The sequence below is a fragment of the Equus przewalskii genome, chromosome 15 (genome assembly GCF_037783145.1).
Source record: "Equus przewalskii isolate Varuska chromosome 15, EquPr2, whole genome shotgun sequence".
Classification (NCBI taxonomy): domain Eukaryota; kingdom Metazoa; phylum Chordata; class Mammalia; order Perissodactyla; family Equidae; genus Equus; species Equus przewalskii.
The window spans coordinates 48,314,496-48,338,889 of record NC_091845.1 but is presented as its reverse complement, the minus strand read 5'-3'; the positions used below and the strand labels follow the sequence as shown (position 1 = coordinate 48,338,889).

General features: G+C 50.9%; 1 protein-coding gene across 4 annotated transcripts in view; it reads right to left on the bottom strand.

Moving 5' to 3' along the window:
• Positions 1 to 19,059: 19,059 nt before the first annotated feature.
• SCN5A (sodium voltage-gated channel alpha subunit 5) overlaps positions 19,060 to 24,394 on the bottom strand; it is a 99,475-nt gene continuing 94,140 nt past the window's right edge. For all 4 annotated transcript variants that reach the window (XM_070577232.1, XM_070577231.1, XM_070577230.1 and 1 more), the window contains one exon: positions 19,060 to 22,674. In XM_070577232.1, coding sequence (XP_070433333.1) covers positions 21,434 to 22,674 — 1,241 coding nt within the window. In that variant the 3' untranslated portion in view covers positions 19,060 to 21,433. The remainder of the gene's footprint in view (positions 22,675 to 24,394) is intronic.

Genomic DNA, 24,394 nt, shown 5'->3' with positions numbered 1-24,394 from the left:
TTTAAAATGTAAGTATTGAGTAGAGCTTAGATCACTTCAGCCTCCCCTACTGGGACTGCTGGTTATTTGGACTCAGATGCACCTGATCCCTAGGCCTCTCCGCAGTATCAGGTGTGTCCCTCTGATCAAAGATGCAAGCACCTCATTACCAAACCTGAGCATATCACCATCCAATTGGTCCCTCCCTGGGTCTGGGTTCAGCCAAATTCTTAGGCTGAGCCTCGGACTCTGCCTTCTGTTCTGTTTACTCACAGGGAGTACCTGGTCCGAGAGAAAGGCTGCTGTACGAGAATGGCTGGTCTGTGCTGCTGGAAGCCCTCATCTGTGGGTGAGGGAGCTCACTCCCTAATATCTTTCCACCCCCGGTGACATCTTTATTTTGAGACTCCAGGCTCTGGTTTCTGGATTGAGGCTGTTTCACCAATATTGTATGCAGCAAAGGTGGACCTTGTGCAAGTGGCAAAGGTAGAATGGGTGAGCTAGTGCCTTAAATACCTGCTAGCACTGGCACCTTGGCACCTTGACCTTCAAATAACTGAAAACCTCTGTTGCTCCTTCAGGCCTTTGAATATCTGCCAGCTGGAGAAACATAGTCTATTCATGAGAGAATAGCTTCCTGCAGAGCTGGGCTCAGCCTGCGACCCTGCTCTTAGAATGATCCTGAATATTGCCATGTCACCTGTGTTCCCTGGCCTCATTCTTGTGACTACATAAATGTCATTGACATCAACATCACAAATCTCAAACTTTCTTTCAGCAGCCCATCGCTGACCCCATCTCTGTACCCAGGGTCTGCTTTTCTGTTCCCTGCTCACTCCTTCACTCCTCCACCCTGTGTGCCCTTCCCCATTCTGCGCCGTCCTGCACACTCCACCTTCCTCCTTGATTCTCACTCTTAATTAATTCTAGTGGAGATGGTCAGAGGTGAGCTCATATCAGCCTTGGAATTCCTGCTCCTGCCTACCTCCATGCCCAGCCTCTCAATACAGCCTGCTCTTTTGGATGTCATCATTCATGGAGATTATCCATCAGGGGATCCAGAGCTTCTTTTTCCAGTCCAGCCCACTTCCAGGGACCAACCCTCAGGTCATCAGAGAGGGCCAGGCAGGGTGAACCACACTTTGACGTGGGCCTATATAATTTATAGCAGTGGGGAAATGGTGGTAGGGGGGCTTCTCTTGTGTTTTTGAACATGCCAACATGGCCTAGTGTCTGGTCTGCCCCTGAGTACACAGTACCTCTAGGGGTCACTGTGGCCTAATGGCGCACTGCAAGACTCAGAATCTCAGCTGTGACCCCGCCTCAGCACAACCTCTAGCTCTGTAAGCTGCAAAAGACGTAGTCTGCCTCAGACATCAGGCTCCAGGCTCTTGGCTCAATGGAACAGCAGAGGTTATCGTGTCTGGTGGGCCTCATGTTTGGCTCACATCAGAATAGCCTAGATAGCTTAGTTCCCTGCCCCCCCCCATTTTATTTCGAAAAATTTCAAACCTACAGAAAAGTTGAAAGAAGAGTACAATGAATGTACTCTCTGTCAATATTTTGTCTTATTTGCTTTCTCTTTTTTCTTGAACCATTTAAAAGTAATTCATTATTTAAAAAAAAGTTATAGACATGACGCTTCACTTTTTATTACTTTGACCTGTATCACCTAAGAATAAAGACATTACCCTATATTTCCAGAATACTACTATCGTATGTAAGAAAAGTATCAAGAATTGAATATCATCTACTAAAAATCTCTATTAAAACTTGCTGACCAGCCCTGATGGCCTAGAGGTTAAAGTTTGGCACGCTCTGCTTCAGTGGCCTAGGTTCCGTTCCCAGGCAGAGAACCACAACCACTTGTCTGTCAATAGCCGTGCTGCAGTGGCAGCTCACACAGAAGAGCTAGAAGGACTTATAACTAAAATATACAACTGTATACTGGGGCTTTGGGGAGAAAATAAAAAAGGAAGATTGGCAACAGAGGTTAGACTTTCTTGGCCAAAAAAGGATTTTGATTCAGCTATAGCTGGGTTTGCTCCTTAAAAAAAAAACTTGCTTAGGTGTTCCCAAAATATCTTTCATCCTTTTTTAAAAAATCCAAGTTTTAATCAAGGTTCACATATTGTCTATTTTGTTATTATTTCTAGTCTCTTAATCTAGAACAGTCTGCCTGGTAAGCTTCAAAAAAATATAGATTCTCCAACCCCACCCTTGAAGATTTTGATTCAGCAGGTCTCATTTGAGACTGGGATCTATATTTTTTAAGCAAGCAACACTGGTAATTCTGTTGATTAACCAGGATTTGGAACCAGACCATGCCCTCCTTTGCCCTCACTCTCCCACAGCACATGTTGCCTAGACAAGAGTCCTCTGGGGAGAAGATGGTCTTTGAGCTTGTGAATATCGAGAGAACTTTGTCCCATTCCTTTGGGCCCCCAGGTACCCAATTTCCTTTATAATAGAGCTTCATAAAATTAGGCTGAAATCTTCCGAGTGACTCCTACCTGTCAATGACAGGTCCTGATGGCCATTCCAAGCTACACAGAACTGGCTGCAGCTGCTTTCACCTGATAGTCCTTTAGAGATAGGAAGCTCATAAAGGTATTAGGGCATCTCATTTCATGCTCAGGCACTCATGGATTTCAGATCCTTCCTCGTGATTTTATGTGCCCTTGTGGTATGGCAGCTACATCTGGGCAAAGCACTCAGGATGCAGTGATAGCAGTGCTGAATTGAGTGGAGGGGTTGACCTCCCTTGTAAGGGACACTCTACTTTGCTCACTATACCATTGGTTCATCTGGAACTTGCTCCAACTAACTGCTCTAGGTCTTTTTCACGTGATCTACTGTCGCATCACTTTCCCATCATGCTCTTACGTAGTCAATTTGTAGAACACAAATGTGGGATTATGTGTATGCCCAACTGTTAAGATTTCATTTTATTATAGTTTCTACCCATCTTCAAGTAAGTTGACGTTCTTGATGATCCTGATTTGGCCATCTGACATGTTAGGTAAGCCTCCCAGCTTTGAGGTTGCAGATTGGATAAACAAGCCTTCATTGTATCTGTTAAAAACATGGAATGTCTGAGACAGAGCTAGAGAATTTCCCTTTGGTAGAAAATTCATTTTACATGGCAACCTGCTTCACACACTCACGCAAAAAGTTTCATGTGATAATGTGCTCTGATATTTTCTAAGTTCAACTCTATTTCTTTAAAATGGAAAACAGCACTAAATTGATTGCACAATGCAGAAATAGGTCTTCATCACAATTTGCCTGTAAGTCACTCTGGGACAGGGAGAGTGCTTGTTGCATCTCTGGGTCCACATAGCATAGCTGGACCAACGGTTTGAACACCTGCAGCACGTGGGGAGGTACACTTGGGTCCCCATCCTGCCTTCCTACTTACCAGCCAGGCAGCCTTGGGCAATTGACTTCATACTTCTGAAAGGTTCCTCATCTGGGAGCAGGTCAAGAATGACCAGCAAGATTGAGGATTGAATAACATATGCACTTTGGCAAACCCTTAATAAATGGTAGCCAGTTACTGTGAATTCTTGGGAAGCATTATCAGAGACTACCATCGACAGTCTTTAAGTCCCCCTAAAATTCGAATGTTGAAACATACTCTCCAGTGTGATGGTGTTAGGAGGTGGGGCCTTTTGGAGGTGATTAGCTCTGCCCTCAGGAATAGATTAGTGCCCTTGTAAAAGAGACTTGAGAGCGCTCCTTTGCCCCTTGTGTCATGTGAGGATACTGCGGAAAGGTGGCTGAATCAGAAAGCAGGCCCTCAGCAGACAACTAGATCTTGATCAGCGCCTTGATCTTGGACTTCTCAACGTCCAGAACTGGGAAATAAATTTATGCTGTTTATAAGCCACCCAGTCTATGGTATTTTGTTATAGTAGCCTGAACTGACTAAGACGGTGACTGACGAAGGTCATCTTGTCCTGAGTAGAAGGACAGCCTGATCTTAGTATGGTGTAAAGCTCTGCACAGGACCAGGTGGAAGCAATTCTGTTTCTCCCCAACCCTAAGACTATATCTGTTGCTACTAACCTTTTGACCATGTCAGTGTTTTGTAGTTTACAAAGTGCTTTCACATCAGAGCTTATTCAGTCCACCATTTGAATTGCTGCTGTTCATCCCGTCTCACAAATGAGGAAACAAACTCCAGGCCTTTATGACTTATGAAGGTTTCCTGGCTCCCAGTCTAATTGCCCTCCACTGGCCAAGGTTGTTGCAGTTATTTTAATTTGCTTTGTAATTCAGTCATTCGTGCACTTACTCATCTTAGCCTTACAAGGCCCTGCTAACTTCCTGGAGGCAGAGAAATAATGGAGTTGACTCCCTTCCGGGGCCTCCAGAGGGATCTGTAAATAATACTTGCTCAAAAAATGTTTTGGAGTTACCAACAATTCAGAAAAGTTGAGCTTGTCTTGCTTGAGTCACAATGTACTCATTGTCCCTGTGAGGGACCCAGGAAAGATGGGGACTAGGGCCCAGCTGGTGGCTCAGTCCCCCTACAGGGACCATTTAGACCAGCTGAGGACAGAGTAAGAACTGCTGTGAGGAAGGCATCTCAGAGGAGGAAGGAAGGCATGTGTTGGTCTGTAAGTGTCCCGCTAGGGCCCTTGTAGGCCGGCCCGGATGAGTAGGGCCCGGATGAGTAGAGCGGTACCAGAGGTCCTGTGTCTCAGATAACCCTGGGGCACTGAGCATTGCTTCCAGCAGGCTTGAGTTCCAGGGCAGTTTCCCTAGAGCACCCTTCATCAGGCTCTGCAGGGTGTGGTTTCTGGTCTGAGGCAGCCTGCCCTGGTGCGAAGATGGGAACAAGGAGGTGGCAGGCAGAGAGTGCTGAGCAGGGGCTTTTGTGTGTTTGGCCCTCAGGGAAACAGAGCTAAAATTAGGTATTCCAGCTGTGTGCAGGTGTGGAAGCTCGCCCCCTCCCCTCCCCCCAACCAGGATCTTGGAATTATTTCTGTTCCCCTCCCCCCTCAGCCCCAGTTCCTTCACAGGCACAGGATGAGCTGTGCTGCCTTTGGTAATGCCGAGGTCCTTTGCACCCAAATGACCTCTGTGGCTGTGGACCTGGGGACAGTGGCAGGCAGTGGCCTTGAGTTTGCTGAGCCTCCCCAGCCCCTCTGAGGCCTCAGCACAGCTGGGGCCCAACTGGCTCCTCCTCAGGCCACTAGGCAGGACAAATGTTTTAGTTGCCTACCACCACCCATGATGGGCTGCTGACTTCTCCCACGAACCTCCTGATTTATGTGCTTTGTGCCCCTCTCACCTCTCTGCCCTCCCTGCCCACCACTTCAGAAGGAACATTGACCCCTTGCCATCTTACCATTCAGACGCTGGCAGGAGACTTTGGATCTCATCTAAGGTCAGTGGAGCCCAGGTCAATATGATGTGTTTGTGTACTCTCTCCCTCCATGAGGCTGAAACTTGAGTAGACTGGCGCTCCTCAGGGATCAATGTCCCCCTCACTCCTGCTTCACTATGGCCCTGGGACTCTGCCTCAGGGGTCCCCAATCTGAGGCTGAGACCCTTACATGCTCTGGTCTAGGTTCAGAGCCTAGCTGGGGCTCCTATGTGTACTTGCAATATGATTTTAGGAAAGTGGCATCGCCTTACTCCTAGTTTCCCTATCTGTAACATGAGGGTTGGGCTAGGCAGTCTCCAGGGTCACTCCCTGTTTGGTGTCTTTTAACTGTCCAGGGCAGATCACCTCTTCAAGAAAGGCAGCCTGCAGGGGTGGTTTGCCGGGGAAGCATGCTGGAGCAGGGTGGAGGCCGCAGGGGATAAGTGGGCTGAGGGGCCTCTGAGGAGGTGTGAATGAGGAAGGCAGAGCAGGCTGGTGTGGACAGCCCTGTCCCAGCACTATCTCCCGTCTGTGACACCCTCTCCACACCCCAGCCCTGATAAGCAGGTGTGAGCCACGGCCGCCTTGTGACAGGCCCTTCAGCAGGGAGGGGATGGTGGGGGTCCACTCCGCTTCTGAATTCAGACGTCAGCATCTTCCTCCCCTACCCCATTTCCCATCGGATTGGACAGGGCCAACGAACTGGACATCCTCCCTGCCACTCAGCCCCTGGATTTGAGACTTTGTCTCTGCTCCTGAGGCCTTAACCTCCTTAGGGGTGGTAGGGAACAGACCTCCCTCAGTCCCTTCTGGCAAAGTGCCAAGGAGGAGGATGCCCCTCCATCCCAGCCTACTCCTGCAGTGACTGTGGTGCTGGGGCCTGGCATACCCACTGCTTACCACTGGGTACACCTCAAGGCCAGTCCTCTCGTCTCCTCTCCTCACCCCATCTCCTCCAGTCCCTGTGGCCATCAGCTTTCAGTCATCCTCCCTCAACTCTGGCTTTGGGGCCATTGCTCCATCTGGGCCCACTTCTTTTCTCTAATGCCCCAACCACTGTTCACCAGAAGGCCAAGGCCAGAAACCCCTAATTCTGAGTTTGTGGTCATGGGGGTAGGGGGAGCAGGGAAGGCTGAGAGGAAGAGAAACAGTTTGGAGCTCTAGAGAAGTGGGAGGGGTGGATAAATAGGACTGGACCAGAGGCTATAGGAAACCTCCTGGGGAGGAGAGTCTTTGCCCAGGCCTCCAAACCTAAGGTACTAAACTCAACTGCCTGCTTTCTCAGTCTCTTTTCTGTGTTCAGATCTGAAGATTATTTTGATTCTCAGGCTGCAACCATTCTGCACCAGGCAGCCCATTCAGTGGGTGTAAGTGTGTGCTCATCCTCTGTGTTCTTGTCCATGGGCCCATTCTCAGCCTCTGCACAGTTTATGAGGCAACAGAACACACTGGCTAAGAGCACAGACTCTTAAGCCAGGCAGATTAACCTGGAGTCAAATCCCAGCTCTGCCATTTTATCAGGTAGGGGGGCATGGGCAAGTTGCTTAACTGTTCTGTGCCTCAGTTTCTCCATCTGTAAATGAAGATGACAATGTGGATGATAGTACCATATACCTTGTAGGATTGTTTTAAATATTAAACGAACACATGTAAATTAAATTAATTTACATTAAATTAATACATGTAAATTATTTGAATAGTGCCTGGCACAGAGTAAGCTCCATGTAATTGTTGGGCATTATTATTATTTATGTAAATTTTATTTTAATGTAATTTCAAACTTACAGAAAAGTTGCAAGCAATTCTCATCCTTTATGCAGATTCACCATTTATATTTTTCCCATTTATTTTATATTTCTCTCTCTCTACATATGTGTGTGTATAATACACTCTATGTTCAATATTCTATATGTATACTATACATCATATATATATACATACACACACACTTATTTTTTTTCTGAATCACTTAAGAGTAGTTGAAGACATTACCTTTTTACTCCTAAATACTTCCATGTGTATTGGTAAAGACAAGGATATTGTTTTACAAAACCACAATAGAGTTATCAAAATCAGGAAATTTAACATTGATGTAATACTATTATCCCAACCTGTATTTAAATTTCATTGATCGCCCCAATCACATTTCTTTTGTGTCTTATTTGTCCCTGTTCCAGGGTCACCCATTGCATTTAGTTGTCATGTTCCTTTAGCCTCCTTTAATCTGGAATAATTCCTCAGCCTTTCTTTGTATTTCTTGAACTTGACATTTTTGAAGAGTTCAGGCCAGTTATTTCATGGACTGATGTCGCTCAAATTCTGTTTGCTGTTTCCTCATTATTAGCTCCAGGTTATGCGTTTTCAGCAAGATCACTACAAAGGTGATGTTGCGTCTTTCTCAGAGTGACATCAGGAGGCATACAGTGTCCGTTTTCCCATTTGTTAGAGATGTCGTCTTTGATCACTTGGGCTAGGTGGCCTGTCCCACTGTACAATTGCTGTCTTCTCTTTGCAATTAAGAAGTAATTGTGGGGAGATACTTTGAGACTACGTTCCTCATCAAACTTTTACCCACTAGTTTTCATCCATTGATGATTTTCGGCCCCATCATTCCTTCTAAACTTACCAGTTGGCCCATTCAAGCTGGCTCCTGCGTCTTTTGACGTGTCTCATCAATCTTTGAGCACTCTCTTACTTTCTGGCACAAGATGTTCCAGGCTCATCTTGTATTTTCTCTTGTATTGCTCTAGCAATGAATCAGCCATTTCACCGAGTCATTTCACTTATTTTTTTTTTTTAATGGAGAATGATATTTAGAAACAATTGGTATTTAGAGACCAGATTTGGGTGCTGCATGTGCTCATTGATACTGGTATGTATATACTCTGGTGCTTCTAGTTGACCATTTTATATCTGTTCACTTGGATGTGATGGTGTGCGGAGCACTGAAGAAACTGCAGCTTAGAGATGGAAGGGGGAAAAGGAGTGAGATGACCTGGATAGAGAGTCCCCTTTCCCTCTCTAGCTCTCTGGCTCTTTCCCGCTCTCTCTGTCCTTCCTTTCCCTCTTCATCATGACCTCATCTCCCCTTTCTTGGTCAGAATTCCTCAGCAGATTCCAGCTGTGGGAACCTCTGAAACCATTTCCCCAGCTACATGTGTGATATCAGAGGCAGACAACTATGTGACCTTTGTGTGTGAACAGCCAAAGGCAAAGATAATTTATGAGAAAGTTTTTGCTTAGAACAATCTGGTGACAAGGTGATTGGGGAAGACACATTTGGAAGATTTCCACCTGGAAACGTTCCTTTTTCTACATGAAAAGCACTCATACCAAAGCCTGTGTTGAGGTTGGGGATGGGGCACCGTGAGAGGTGCGCTCTCCAAATAAGCCTCTTCAAGGCTCTGGGGATTCATGCCCAGGACAGCCCGCTTGCCATGGCCACAGGTAGCAGGTACAGGGACGATCTGAAAAGAAAATGCCTGGAGTCCAGTGAAGGCCACTTGACTGGCTTTCTTAGTTATGCAAATATAGGGTGAGTGGGTAGCCTTGGTCCCCCCTTTGGAGCTGGTTAACTGAAACTAAATCTAAGGCTTCCTCTCCCTAAGATCCCTGGTACGTGAAGCTGGCCCCTGGAGGAAATGCATCAATTTACAAAAGGCACCGAGAGCCTCTGGGAGGGAAGAAAATATCCAGCCACTTCCTGAGATGTAAAGGGAAGGAGATCTGTTGGCGCGGAGGGGGCTGGCCACAATAAAGACCTTGGACCAAGGGCTTCTGAAATGAAATTTGAAATTATGTTGAGGAAAACAGGAGTCTGGGGTGGTGACAGTTTTCCGGCGAGGGCCCCCGTATGTTTCCCGGGGCAAGGCTGACTTTAGCGCAGAGTAAGGTGGCTGTGTCAGTTCTAGAGACTCAGCCGCACCGACTGCCTGTGCTCTCGGCTGGGACTGTGGTGATTTCTGCACAGGACTGTCACCTAGAAATGAGTCCAAGTGGTGGCCCCAGGTGCCCCTTGACTTTGAGGAATGGTGCTGTTTTCTGGTAGCCTCGGCTGGACTCTGAGGCGTCCAAGTGTCCTCAACAGTGACGTGGCAGTGCTATGCAGACCCCAACCCCTATTTTGTTTTTTAAACAATTCAAGCAGAAGGTGAAGTTCTCTCAAGGGAGGAACTGGATGTGGTATGTAAATTCTTACTTGATTAATAGAAAAAATTACAAGTGGCCTTTGTGCTCTGTGCTCAGGGGACAGTTCATACAGCTGCATTCCCAGTGACCAGAGAAGCCCGTGCCTGCCCATCACCAGCGCATGTGTGGAGGGCCTCCAGCAGGTACTTGGAACTTGCTGTCTTTCGGAGCTCGTGCTGCCCGGGGTAGATGTAGGAGGAAGGATTAAGGGAGATGGGACCTGGAATTTATTCCCCATTGGATCATCTATCCTGCTAGCCAAGTGCTCTTGGGGCAGATGTAGGAGGTCTGAGGGTCAGCCTGGGAAGTGACCTGAGGAGGCCTCTTGTGGCACCTTCCCCACTGTCCTAGCCAGAGACCAGAGGAGCCTCCTCATGCACTGTTGGATGTTCTCTCTACCATTTTGCGTCCTAAATAGCTCCCAATTTTTTCACTCTCCACTGTCCCCATCCTGGTCCAAGCCAACATCATCTCTCCCTACAGAGGCCACCTGACTTGCTTCCCCTCATTCATTCTCATCCCCCACAAACATTCCCCTCAGAGCAGGAGGTGGGATCTTTCTAAAGGACAAACTCATTTAGCAACCCTGCCCCTCCCCACAAATAAAAAAAGTATGTACGACAATAAACCTCTCCAACAGCCCCACAGTGTCTCAAGGTCATGTCCAGACTCCTTTTCTGGGCCTCGCCAGGCTGGGCTCCCCCTCACTCTCTGGGTCCAGCTACGTGGGCCAACATTCCCTTCTGGAATGGGCCACGTCCTTTCCACCTCAGGACCTTCACACCTGCTCTTCCCTTTGCCTGGAAATGCCCACCTCAACAAAGGTCAACAAAAATGCCCTATCTTCAACAGAGGTCTTCCCTAGTCCTGCATATTCTTACTCATTGTACTTGGTACTTCCCCCACATAGTTTTCTAAGTACAAACAGCCCTTGTCTGTGGATTTAGATGTTAATATCTGTCTCCTCAACTTGACTGTGAGTTACATGAGGGCACGGACTTTGTCTGTTTTTGCTCATTATTATAACTCGAGAATCTGTAATTCTCAATACATGAAATTTATGCTCAATACATGTTTGCAAAAGGAAGAATGGACAGATGCCTCAGTTTCCCCAGTTGGTCCCATGTGTAGGCTGACATCACTTAGTGGGAATGAGTGAGGAAGGAGACCCCTGTGGCTCTGGGGTCTATGCCCACTCACTCCTGGGGTGTACCGCTGGTGTCAGCCCTGCTGACTGGGCTTTGGCTCCACTTCTCAGCTTTCATTTATCCTGCAAACATCATAGTCTCCACAGGAGAGAAGGTGGCTGGATCACGGATGTGGCAGGTAGGGCTGGCGGGGGGGCAGGTGCATGGCTTCCTAGTGAGTTTATCCTTGGGGCTGGGTGGTCTTCAGCTGGGGCACACAGGAGTAGAGAAATTGGCTTGGGGAGCTGTGTGGCCGGGGCCTAGCAGCAGGTGGGTGGTAAGGGCAGCACTGAGGTGGTGGCTTGCCCTGGGGAGAAGGCATGGGCTGTCAGGGTGCCAAGGGAGTCTTGCTGGGGCCCGGAGGCTGGGCAGGCTGGGTGGAGCTGCCCACAACAGAGGGGAGGCAGTGAGCGTGAAGAGCATGCTTAGTGGAAGTGAAGGACAGGGCGTGTGGGATGGCCTAGCGATTCTCCTTGCCTCTAACCTCCCTCACCCTTCCTGTACTTCGGTCCCCCAGTGCCTCCTATTCTCCCTGCTCTGGGCTTCTAGAACCTCCAGGACTCCAGCCCCTATAACCCTCTCAGCTCTCCCAGCCTCCCTGCCCCTCAGCTCCCCTAGTCACCACCCCTAGCCTATCCTGTCAGTGGCCTGGGCCCTGTTGGCCTGTCCTTCTTTCATCAGTTCCTCCTCACTCCCTGTGGTACCCTGGCGCCAGCCCAAGATCCACGTGGACTGACTTCCCAACACTCCTGTCCTCCTCCCTACCCCACTGCTGCTGGGGGAGGGGATCCCTTGGGGATCCAGCTTTCCTATAGAGGTCAGGCAGGGTGAGAGTAGGGCTAATGGAGGGCCTGGCCCACCCTAAGCTGTGGAGCTGAGCTGGGGGAGGCCATGAGGGAGAAGTAGGGGGAGAATGCCAAGTCACTGCGGGGCAGCGAATGGGGTCCCTGCAGGACCACATTACTTTGTCCAGCCTTTCAGCTTCCATTGGTCTTGCCTAGTGTCGTCTGCCCTTCCCAACTCTTCCTCAGTCTCTTCTGTCTCCCTTGGTCCTTCTAGTTTCTCCAGGTCCCTCTCATTGGTGACTGAGGAGCTGGGTCAGGAGTTGTAGGGGAGCTTTCTGCTGCTGTTGTATGTATAACTAGTGTCCTGGGGGTGGTGGCTGTCAGGGGGGGTGCCCCTAGGTGGAAGAAGGGACCTGTAAGGGCTGTGTAAGTAAACAGAGAACAATTCAAGAAATAGTGGATGTTACTGTAGAAGGGATTTAGAGATTGTCCCCAACCATTTACAGTTGGAAACACAGGGCTCTGAAGAGGGAAATGGTATTGACAGGAACAAGTCACATAGGGGTTAGTAATAATAATTGTCATCATCACACTGGACATTTATTAAGTACTTATTTACTATGTATCAGGGATTATTGTAAATTTTCTACATCTCTTAATTTACACACCTTCACTACCCTAGGAGGTGAGTATTGTTATGCCCATTTTACAGATGAGGAAATGGAGACTAGTACAGGGAGATCAGTTTCTTTAGAGCATACAGTAAGCCAATGGCAGAGCAATGGCATATTTTCATACTGAACAGGGAGTCCTAGTCCTTCAAATGATGATGTAAGTATATAAAGCATTTGTTTCGAGCTCCTTAAAATCAGTAGCATACATTTCACCAAAGAAGATGTAAGAATGGCCAATAAGCACATGAAAAGATGTTCAACATCCTTAGTCATCAGGGATATGTAAATTAAAATTACGGGGTATGTCCACTCAAATGGCTAACATTAAAGGAAAAATAAAAAGACTGACAATATCTAATGCTGACATGACATAGAGCAACTGGAACTCTCATGGCTGGTGGGAATGAAAAATGAACACCACTTTGGAAAACGTTTGACAGCTTCTTAACATTAAACCTACACTGGGGGTTGGCCCGGTGGCTCAGTGGTTAAGTGTGCACGTTCTGCTTCGGCAGCCCAGTGTTCGCCAGTTCAGATCCTGGGTGCAGACATGGCACTGCTTGGCAAACCATGCTGTGGTAGGCATCCCATATATAAAGTAGAGGAAGATGGGCACAGATGTTAGCTCAGGGCCAGTCTTCCTCAGCAAAAAAGAGGATTGGCAGAAGATGTTAGCTCAGGGCTAATCATCCTCAAAAAAAAAAAAAGTTAAACCTACACTAATCATATAATTCTGAAATTCAATTCCTGGGTATTTACCCAAGAGATAAAAACATATATCGACACAAACACCTGAACACAAATGTTCATGGTGGCTTTATTCATGATAGCAAAAAACTGTACACAACCCAAATGTCCATCCACTATTGAATGGAAAACAAACATGGTACATCCATATAATGGAGTATCACTCAGCAATGACAAGGGACAAGCCAACACATGGAGCAGCATGGATGAGTCTCAAATGCATTATGCTGAGTGACAGCAGCCAAACACAAAAGGCTGCAGTTCATTTATATAATTATTCCATTTATATAATCTCTCCAGAAAAAGCAAATGTATAGGAATGGAAAACAGCCCACTGGTTGCCAGGAGCTAGGGTCGAGGAAGACGTTGACTACAAAGGAGCACGAGGGAACTTCGTGGCGTGTGATGGAAATGTTTGCTATCTTGATTTTGGTGGTGGTTATATTGCTTATACAGTTGTCAAAACTCATCAAACCATGCATTTAAAAAGGGTAAATTTTATTGTATGTAAATTATACCTCACTGCACCCGATTTAAGTATAGAAACAGTGGGCTGAAGAGGGTAGGAAATTGGATGGTCATGGTTGCCTCACTGCAAAGGTGACATTTGAGAAGACTTGAAAGAGGAAGGAGGGGAGCCACGCCACTCTCTAGGGGAAGAGTGTGGCAGGCCAAGGGAACAGCTGCAGAAGTCCTAGGGCGAGGTGTGCTCAGCCTGAGCAGGGACCAGCAAGGAGCCAGTGTGGCTGAAGTGGAGTAAGAGACGAGGTTGTGGAGCGGCTCAGACAGGCACTGGGGACTAGGGCAGATCGTGGGGGCCGCATAGGGCTCAGGCTGTTCTCCAAGTGAAAAGGGGCCACTTGGGGGGTGGTTCTGAGCAGGGCAGTGGCATGCTCCAACTTCCCTTTTAATAGACCCCACTGGCTGCTGAGTTGACAGCAGTTAGGAGGACTTTGCAAGAATCCAGGCAAGAGATGATGGTGGCTCAGACCAGCATGGTGGCAGTGGAGGTGTTGAGAAGTGGTTGGACTTGGGATATATTTCGAAGGCAGAGCCAACAGGATTTCCTGCCGGATTGGATGTGGGGTGAGAGAGAGAGAGGAGGCAGGGATGATGCCAAGGTTTTTGGACTGAGCAGCTGGAAATCCAGCTGGGCACCGCTGTGGGGCTGTTGACGGTTTTAACGTCTGCAGGGGCCTGTGGCCGAAGTCAAGACAGAGATAGAAGGGAGGGGCTCAGCCCTGCTCCTGGCTCTGGGGCTCAGGAGATAGACTGCACATGCTGGCTGTTCCATTGCTCTTTATTTTTATTGGCCTTATTGGCTTTTGTCATTTCCTCGTTGTCTCCTGTCTGGAGAGAAGGCTATAAATGTGATGGATTGATACAGGATACAGGAGGCCCAATGATCTCTGTTCAGCCGGCCTTGCTTCTTGCAGCTTCTCCCACAGTCTTGCACGCAGAAACAGCCTGGCCTTCCAGGAAGAAGGGGTGCAGTCTGAGAGGGTGAGTGGCAGAGAGATGGTCCCCCAGGAGACAGGGCTCCAAGGACTAATACTGGAGGCAAGCTCAGCCCCCTGGCCAGTCGCACCTTAAATCCCAGCACCCGCTCCCCCAGGGCTGTGTCCACAGAGGCCAGGCACGGAGCAGGGCGGGAGGACAGGACGTACCACCTGCCGGTCAGCCCGCATCCGGGCAGCGGGGCTCTGCTTTGACTTGCATGCCTTTCTGGAGCGCAAGCTGGCCTGTCTCTCCACAAGCTGAGATGATGGGGTTTCTCTCTCCGGCAGCAGGTGCCTGGCAGCTGCCCGGGGATGCCAGCCCCGTGAGCTGGCATGCGAGGAGGTGCTTGTCAGGGTGGTCATTACACGTGCTGAGCTCAGGCTGGACCAGCCTCCACCCCTGCCATTCAGGCTGACTTGGGACACCCGCAAGAGAGTGGTGCCCCTGGCAGGGCACCCAGGGTCCCCCTGGAATCCCCCCAGACAGAGCTTGGCAGCTGCTAGTCTTTGAATGTTATTTCTGAATGAAGTCCCTCAGCCACCCCCTCTGGCCTGTCTGACTGCCCCTGTCCCTAGGAATGTCCTGAGGCCCCTGATCCAAGGGAGGTTGGACAGGAAGCCTAAGGTTCATTCCTGGGATTTCAGGCATCTCCCAGTGGTCATGTCCCACCCCCCTCCCCGACATGGACCCTGGTTACTGTGCCTTGAGCGTGCACTTGTGTGAATCTGTAGTGTCTCTCCACGTAGGTGAGAATCTCAGATGGTCGTGTGTCTGACCTTCTTCCAGGAGAGTGAGGAATGGAAGGTGGGACCGCTGGTGAGAAAAGGGGCAGGGGACCTCAGAGGACAGGAGGATTCAAATGGAGGAGAGGATCCTGGTGAATTCAGCAGACTGAACTGCTTGATTGATTGGTTGCCTCTTCAGCAAAAATTCCCTGGCTCCTAATCTGTGCCAGGCATGGAGGTGGGGGCTGGAGAACGTGGTGTGAATGGACCGGCCTGGCCTGGCCTTGCCCAGCTCTCAGACTCATGGGCCGGCTACACAATACAGTGTGCTCAGAATCCTGGGAGGGGTCTGCAGGCGCTGCACCAGCATAAATGCCCCGAGAAGCAGCCCAGGGGGCAGGAGACACCAGTCCTGAGGCTTCCCTGAGCCCATCAGCGGCTGCCTTCAGTGTCTCCTTGCTCGCGGTTGCTGCCCGTTCAGTCACTGCCTGTGGGAGTGCCTGTGCTGTCTCCCCTGCCCCTCCCAACCTCTGGGCACCGAGTCTCGTGGCTGTCAGGGCTGAGGGTGGAGGAGCTGCTGGCACAGGCGCAGGGGAGCTGCCAATGCCATGGCCTCAGGGTGAGAGCTGACGTCTGTCCTGGAGCATCTCTATCCTTGCCAAGGGTTGAGATCCCTGGGCTGCATGCCTTCCCTCTGACACAGGAGCCGGCATCCGTCCCTCACAGAGCCGGCCGCTGCCTGGACCCCAGCCTCACCCCAGAGTGGCCTGGCGACAGTTGCAGCGTTGTGGCGAGCACAAGGCCCCACTTGTGCCTCCCTCCAGATCCCAGGCCAGGTGAATGCCCACCTCAGGGAAGACCCGATACAAGGGGCCCAAGAACCCCACGCTCCAAGTCTTGGCTTTGAAAACAATGGGGAAGCCACCCCACTGGCCCAGACCTAGTGGTGGTGTCCTGGACCTGGTAAGAGTGGAGGCCTGACTCCATCACAGCTCATGGTGGGTGTCACAGCCTCCTTCCCTCCTCCCCTCATGCACCCCACAAACAGTTATTCAGTTACTGCCATATGCCAGCTTCTGAGCTGGGTCCTGGCTGCAGTGGTGAGTAAAACAGACACAGACCCTGTCCTCATGTTGCTTTCACTCTTTTCACTGGAATTTCCAGTAAGAAATATATTTTCCATCACTACCCAGGGTCTCTATATATCTGAAATAATAGTTTCACAAAACAACACTCATCCTTACCACCTGGGAGACACTGCTATTTTAAATTCTAATATTATTTTTTAAAAAGCTGGTCATGGCACAGTACACTGGGATGTGACCTGCCTTTGAAAGCCCTGGTCTAATTGGGGAAAGATGATTAAGCAAGTGTCACAGAAGTGTCCCTGCTCCAGTTTTGACCAAGGGACCAAATACCAAGGGTTTCAGGATTCCAAACCATGTGTCTCTCACATGCAGATGGTTTACAAGGGAAATGTGGACACTGAGGCCTGCAATCACGTGAAGGATATAAAAAGGGGTACAAGAGAGCGGAGGGCTGAGGGAGCCTGTGAGCGGGTTTCTTTGGAGAGAACTGTGTATGTTGTTTCTAGGACCTGTGGCCTTCCCTTGGGGGAGGGTTGTGTGTGTGGTGTGCCATCTTCTAACCCAGGCCTGCTGAGGGGGCTTCCAGGGCCTTCTTGGAGAGCTTTGAGATGTTGGAGGCTCAAGTGGATGGGTCACAGGACTCCTGACTCCTGCCCTGGGACCTGGAGGGAGGGTGGCGGCTGCTGCTTGAGTGGTGGCTGTGGAGCACGCTCCTGCCAGGGCATGGCTGTACCCAGAGTGGGTGGGGCAAGTGCTCTGAGTGCTTCCCGAGGACCAGAGGTGGCAGGAGGAGAGAGGGCAGGTGTGTGCCACCACGACAGGGCCACCTGGAGAGTCACAGGGCTTGGCAGGAAGTGACTAGGGGTGGAACCATAGGTGCCCATGGGCAAAGGAAGGGATCACAGGGCCACCTGGAAGGAAGTTCATCTCCTGGGCTGAGGAAACTGCAGGGAGAAGGCCCAGCAGGGAGTCTCCAAAAGCCCACAGATAAGCATCTGAGAGTCCCTGCTGGTCGCCTGCCTGGCGCGGGGAGGAGGAGCCACTCAGCCACCCCATCTCCGCGTGTTCTTGGGACTGGACACTCTCAGGACGAGGCCGAGACCGTTTACAGTCTAGAGGGACTGTAGGCTGCTGTTTCACCCAGGACTGAGCTGAAAAGCCACAGGAGGAGCCCGGTTTTCATCCAGGGCCAGGGAAGATTACCTCCACTGAATAAAGCTGTGAGGGCCGGGGAGAGACAAAAATAAAGGTTGGATTCGATGACACTGGGCGTCATGTTTGTTCACATACCAGCTTTGCAGGTATTTGCAATGAGGAGCGTTAAGTGCTGTGACAAGGGAAGTACCAAGAGTGGGGACAAGTGACGGAGAAGGGGGTTGGGCGGTGGTCAGGGAGGGCTCCCAGAAGAGGTGACATGAAGGCCTGAAGGCTGAGTGGAAAGAAGAATAGTGTTCTGGGTGTCGAGAACAGCAGTTGGCAAGGCTGAGAGGAGGAAGAGCCTGGGACCTTTGAGGGGTTAGAGAGATGTGGTTACAGAAGTTGGCATGCTGGAGGCCCTGGGAGGGGTTTGCCTTGATCCTGAGACAACAGGAAGCCATTGAAAGGTTTTATCCAGGAGGCAATGATCATGGGTTAAAATACTCAGGTAGCTGAGTAGTTTGGAATGCATGAGGTTAGAGGAAGGGAAGCCAGTGAGGAGCTGCTCTGGTGCTTTCCATGAGGCAAGATGCTGGCCTCAACCAAGGAAGCAGCAGCAAGATGGAACCAGGTGGTGGGGCTTGAAAGATGCTGAGAAGGTAGCATCAACAGGGCGTGGACTGGGCACACGGGTGAAGGAAAGCCTGCGGTTGAAGATGGCATCTGTGGGGGTACCTTCACCAATAGGTTTGAGAGCATGACAGATCAGCTCAGTGTTGGGCAGGTTGGGCTTGAAAGCTTTCGAGATGTCCCAAGTAGACAGCTCTATGTGCTGGCCTGGGGCCCAGGGGTCTGGGCTCCAGATAAAGACTCAAGACTCTTCTTTAGAGCATGGCAGGGTATGAGAGGGTGTTTCCCACTTTTTTCCTGGGAGAGGGCCCTGGGCCTAAAGAGCTTGATCATTCAGTCCGACACTGGAGGATGTGCCCCCGAGGGTGGTGGTCCCAGAGACTGGAGGAAACCCTGGAGAGGGTGATACCACAGAAGCCTGAGGAAGAGAGGATTTCCAGAAGACGCTGTTGTCCACTGAGTTAAATGCTATAGAGGGGACCTGCAAGACGAGGACAAAGAAGGCTCTGCTGGGTCCAGCCACAAGGAAGCCCCTGCTGGCCAGCAGAGCACTTTTGGTGGGGTGGTGGGGCAGCAGTGAGGTGCACTGGACTGAGGGGTGAGGGAAGGTGAGGGTGAGGGAGCCAGTGTCAGGTCACAGGTCCAAGCCTGGCTTGACACACAGGTGCCACCACCTGGCTGTTTTCCATGGCAGTTGCCCCTTCCTGCTTCCACCTTTCCAAACCCTTCCCATCGTGTGAGCCCCAAATTGCGGTCCTCCCCTCCGCAGTGCCCCAGACTGGGAGTCCTGGAAGGCAGGGCCTGGGTATCCTCTTGTGGAGGACAGAGTGGTCTGCCCACACCCACTTTTCCTGGATCAGCCCACACTCCTGGCTGTCGTTCTGGGAAGACAACTGGAAGTCCCGTGTGGTTCTTGGGATGTCATCCCATGCCCCCGCATTGTCGTTCTCCAGGTTTGCTCAGGGTGAGGCCTCCTCACAGGCTCCTTGGGCCTGCCACCACCCTTGTCAAATCTCGGCACAAGAACAGAGCCCAGGCCAGCTCATGTAAGCCATTTATTGGTTTGTTTTAAAAATATGTATCTTATTTATACACGAAGTTTGGTGAGAAGTGCTCCATTAGTTCAGACAGCAGCTGGCACTTGATGCTTGTCCTTCCTTCCTTTTTCCTACCTTCTGCTGGTCACTGTACAGTTCTGGGGAAAAAAAAAAAGAGAGAGCGAGCGAGCCACGCTAAAAGCTAAGAAGTCGGCTCTAACTCATCTCTGCCCTTGGCCACATGTTCTGCAGCCCCTGGCCAGCCCTGGGCACCTGTCTCGAGGCTCCTGGGCTCTCCACATACACAAAACCACAGTCTCCTTCCGGCCAGTTGGGCTGGCAGCCCGGCCTACCTCCCAAGCCGCATTCCTGCCCGTGCAGCAGGCGCTGAGTGCCAGGGAGGGGGCACCTCTCCAAGCCTTGAGAGCAAAGCACAGAGACCTACAAAAATAAGATTTCCACTCAGAGAAGTGTTGCTGGGACAGTTAAAACCACGTCCCACACTGGACTCAAAAGGAACAAGGAGAAGAGAAATCACTGGGGGTGGGTGGGTTGGGGGCTGGGGTTGTCACCAAGGGAACTCAGGGTGACAAGAAGAAACGTAATACTTTACTCGCCAGCAATGCCCCCTTAGCAGTGCCACGAGCTCGCGAATGTCCAGCCCTCTGACAGCTCGGCGAGGTAGGTTAGGAGCAGCCAGTTTCCAGCTTCCCGGGCTGCCCCGAGAGGTGGCCTGTGAGGTGGACGCTTGATAGAGGGCGGCTTTGCTGGAGAGCTGGAATTGGGCAGCCGAGCCCCTGCCTGCTCAGGCTCCTCCAGCCAGCACTGCCACTTTCAGGGTGACAGTTCTATGCATTAAAAGATTTGCATATGCTAAATAGGATTGTCAGCAGCTGAAGAGGCCCTGGGGGTAACTGGACTAGAAAAAGTATTTTTCCCTGAAAAGGCCTTCTCACAAGACCCATGGGACAGCCTGGACCCTGCCCCAGGAGGTCCTGCATGAAGGTGTCACTAGGACCCTGGGCTGAGCCGGAGGGGCTGGTCCAGGGCCACACTACTCCCTTTCCCAAGGGGGCCTCTCAGGGCACAGGAACCGGGCCAGGTGGTCCCGAGGCCCCTTCCCTGCACAGGGCCCAAGCTGCCCTCCACATGCCCATGACGCTGCATCTGGAGAGGAGCTAGGGATCATATGGGAATCCCCTTCCTGTCACGGTCAGAGGCAGAAATGTCCAGAGAGAGAACCCTGGCAATGACGACAGGGTCCCTTCTTCAGATAGGCTGGGGGCCACCGCGGCTGAGACCTGTCGAGCTTCCTAGCCCTAACCCCACAGGACTTCTCTTCCCGGCCTGTGGCACAGGACCTGCCAGGTTTGGGAGTGAGGACCAGCTGGGTGCCAGGCCGTGAGTGGGGCTGGCTCCCTCATGCCCTTCAGTTTAACGTTAATACTCTGACAGAAGGTCAAGCTCTCCTGGGAGGAAAAGGCAACATCAGTGCCTAGGACCAGCCCTGGGACCCAGGTCACTCTCTTCTGGAAGCTTTTTAATTTTGTAGAACCAACCCAAGTATGGCCTAAAACACAGAGGAAAAACGGGACTTTGGGGACAAGGGAAGGCCAGAGTGAGCCCCTGCTGACAAGAACCCCACCCGTGGGGGCCGGGAAGAAAGGCCTGTCTCCCTTAGGCTGGGCAGAGGTGGCTGCCTGACACTCGCCTGAGAGGAGCCTGGGCCACATGTGGCCTGTGTCTGGCCTGTGTGTGTGTGAGAGTGTGTGCACACGTGTGTGTGTGTGTGAGGGAAGGGGTCCAGCTCTCCTGGCACCTCAGCCCAAGCGGCAGGGGAACCCCACTCTGCCCCTGGGCAGTGAAGGCCTGTGGGAGCCAATGGATTTCACTTTTGCTTTGAGAACAGAGTTCCAGCAGCTCCACAGACACTCTTTTCAGAGTTAAGAAGAGGCAGCATGAATTGCTGCCGACGTCCTGGAAACGTCAGTTCTTTGCTCAAGTAAAAAAATATCAAATATAATAAATTTATGAAAGCCCATTCACAACATATACAGTCTCAGTTTTATATTTTGCCTCAGCAGCTGGGATGGAGTTGCTTTTCAGAGCCCCAGGGCATTGCCTGACCAGACCAGGCCACTGGTGTGTGTGAGGCCTCCAGGGAAAGGCCACCCTGAATGGTTGGCTCAGCCAACTGCTTCTGGCTGTCAACATGGGTGCCACAGAACTCTGCCTTGTCGCTGCATGGGGCTGAGGCTCATCTCACACTCCTGAAGCCCAGAGCAAGGAAGACCCAGCGGAAGCTGGTTTGTGGCAGTGTTCAGGTTTGCCACGATGCAACAGCCTGCCTTTCGGCGTCCTGGCCAGCCCGAGTGAGGCTCACACGATAGACTCACGGTCTCTGTCTGGGGACGGGGGGAAGTCTGCGAGATCTTCACTGCGGCTGTAGTCAGACACCCTCGCCTGGAGGTTATCACTGGTGGCCCTGGTCACACTGTCATAGGAGGGTGGGAAGGACGTGGAGGAGATGGAGGAGCTGGAGGGTGGGCCGTGGCGTCGGGAGAAGTTCTCATTCATCATGTAGGCAATGAGGCCCTCTTGCTCAGGGGCATCCTCTTCGGAGAGGCCGCTGCTGCCCGCCTGCTGGCGGAAGAGAAAGGAGGCATGCTTCATGGAGCGCTGCAGCAGGTGCCTCCGGAAAGCCCGCTGGATGATTGTGGCCGACACCTCCTCATGCTTGCGCCGCAGTGTGGTGGTGATGGGCTCATAGGAGATCTTGGATGGGTTGGCCGCCATAAACTTCTCCTCCATCTGGATCTTCAGAGCATCCATCTCCCCAGACTCACCCAGAACCCTCTTGGTGAAGGCAAAGAGTATGTCCATGCAATGGATACGGTCCCCGCTCACCATGGGCAGGTCCATATTGATGAGGCTTATCTGGTTGGGCTTGGCGATACGGAGTGGCTCAGACAGGGCATCAGCAAAGTCGGACAGGGCCGAATACTCAATGAACTGGGTGGCCTCTGGGTCAAACTTCTCCCAGATCTCATAGAACATGTCAAAGTCATCCTCACTCAGGGGCTCGGTACTCTCTTCCGTGGCCACGCTGAAGTTCTCCAGGATGATGGCAATGTACATGTTGACCACGATGAGGAAGGAGATGATGATGTAGGTGGTGAAGAAGAGGATGCCCACAGCTGGGCTCCCACAGTTCCCCCGGGAGCCATTGCTGTTGGGCAGATTGGGGTCACAAGAGGGGGGTCCCGTGTTGAGGATGGGGCTGAGGAGACCATCCCAGCCAGCCGATGTGGTGATCTGGAAGAGGCACAGCATGCTGTTGGCAAAGGTCTGGAAGTTGAACATGTCATCGATGCCAGCCTCCCACTTGACATAAGCAAAGTTGGCCATGCCAAAGATGGAGTAGATGAACATGACGAGGAAGAGCAGCAGGCCAATGTTGAAGAGGGCAGGCAGGGACATCATGAGGGCAAAGAGCAGCGTGCGGATCCCCTTGGCCCCTCGGATCAGCCTGAGGATGCGGCCAATTCGTGCCAGGCGGATGACTCGGAAGAGTGTTGGGGAGAAGAAGTACTTCTGGATGATGTCTGAGAGCACAGTGCCTGTGGGAAACAACAGAGACTGTGGCCACCAAAGGCATCTCTGTCCTCCTTCTAGCCCAGCATCACTGGTGGGGTCTCTGTACAGTAAGGAGCCAAAGAGAGGAGGTCCTTCCAGGAGGATTGGGCATGAAAGGTCCCTGCCTCTCCCCTCTCTCTGTTTCCATTTCTGCATCTATGATCCAGAAAATGAGGACCACAGTACCCCCATCCTTTGCAAAGTGCCTTCTCAGCCCCTTTGTTCCTTAGTCTTCTGAGAATACTTGCACAATAGAGCTGTACTAGGCCCATCTAGATCATGGGTCTGACGCCTGAGCGGATTTGCTCAGCATCTTGGTGGCCTAGTTTGGACCAGAACTTGGGCATTTTAGCTCCTCACTACTCAAAACATGGTCCAAGGTCAGAAGCCTTGGGATCTCCTGGGTGCTTATCAGAAATGCAGAATCTCAGTTCCACCCCGAGATCCACTGTATTTTAACATGCCCAGATGATTCATATACACACTGAAGTGCAAGAAGCACTAGCCCAGAAGTCAGCGCTCTCCCCTACGCCATACCACACCTGTCACAACCCAGCCTCTCTGAGATGGTTCCTATCACTCTCCCGACTCTGCTGGCTTCCAGGGCTTCCCCACTCCTTGGTCTCTTTAACTACCCTGGGTTTGGAGTTTTAAAGAGCAGGGATATATGTTATGGTAGAGAGAGTGAAATAAACTTGCCTCGTATTGGCCCAAGTGACCTCTCCAGACTCTTCATATAATAACAATGTCACTGGCTGACAGGAGTCCAGTGTTTACTGTCAACAAGGCACTGGGCTGAGCACTTTATATCCATCCATGAAGCCCTTCCAGTCACCCTAGGAGGTAAGCTGATACCATCATCCTCATTTTCCGGAAGAGGAAGCTGAGAAGTGAGGTAATTTACCCAAGTTGCCACCTAGTCAGTGAGAAGCTGGGATTTGGCTCAGACACTCTGGCTCCAAGTTGACCTGTTAACCACGCCTCCCCGGTACGGCCAAGCACCGGGACCAGGAGGTGTCCCCGAGGTATATGCCGCACCTTCTAAGCCTCTGAGACTGTCCCTCAATGGCTCCATTTCTGCTGCTGACCTCCTACATTCTCTAAGGCCTCTCTCCAGTGCCACTGGGCACACTCTCGCCCTCACCCCTGCCTGGGACTTCCCAGAGCATTTCTTCACCCTACCTCCAGCTGCTAACCATCTCCCATCACTGAAGCCACAGCAGCCCCTGCCTTAGCCCCTGTACTTTCCTCTGAGTTCAATGAAGGCAGGGAATGTACATGTGGAAAGATGACAGTCACCCCAAGGCAGAGTTCCATGGGGACAGGGTCAAGAGTTTGGGCTCCGAGCATCAGTGACAAAAGAAAAAAATACTGATAAACTAGATTTAATCAAAATTAAAAACTTTCTGCTTCAAGAGACAACCAAGAAAGTGAAAATACAACCCACTGAATGGGAGAAAATATTTGCAAATCACATGTCTGAGAAGGGACTGGTATTGTATAAAGAACTCTTACAACTCAAAAATAAAAACATAAATAAGCCAATTAAAAAATGAGCAAAGGACTTGAATAGACATTTCTCCAAGACATTTCTCTTCTTATATATCAAGGAAAATTACCAATGAGCACATGAAAAGATGTTCAGCATCATTAGTCATCAGGAAAATGCAAACCAAAACCTCAGTGAGAGATCACGTCCCACCC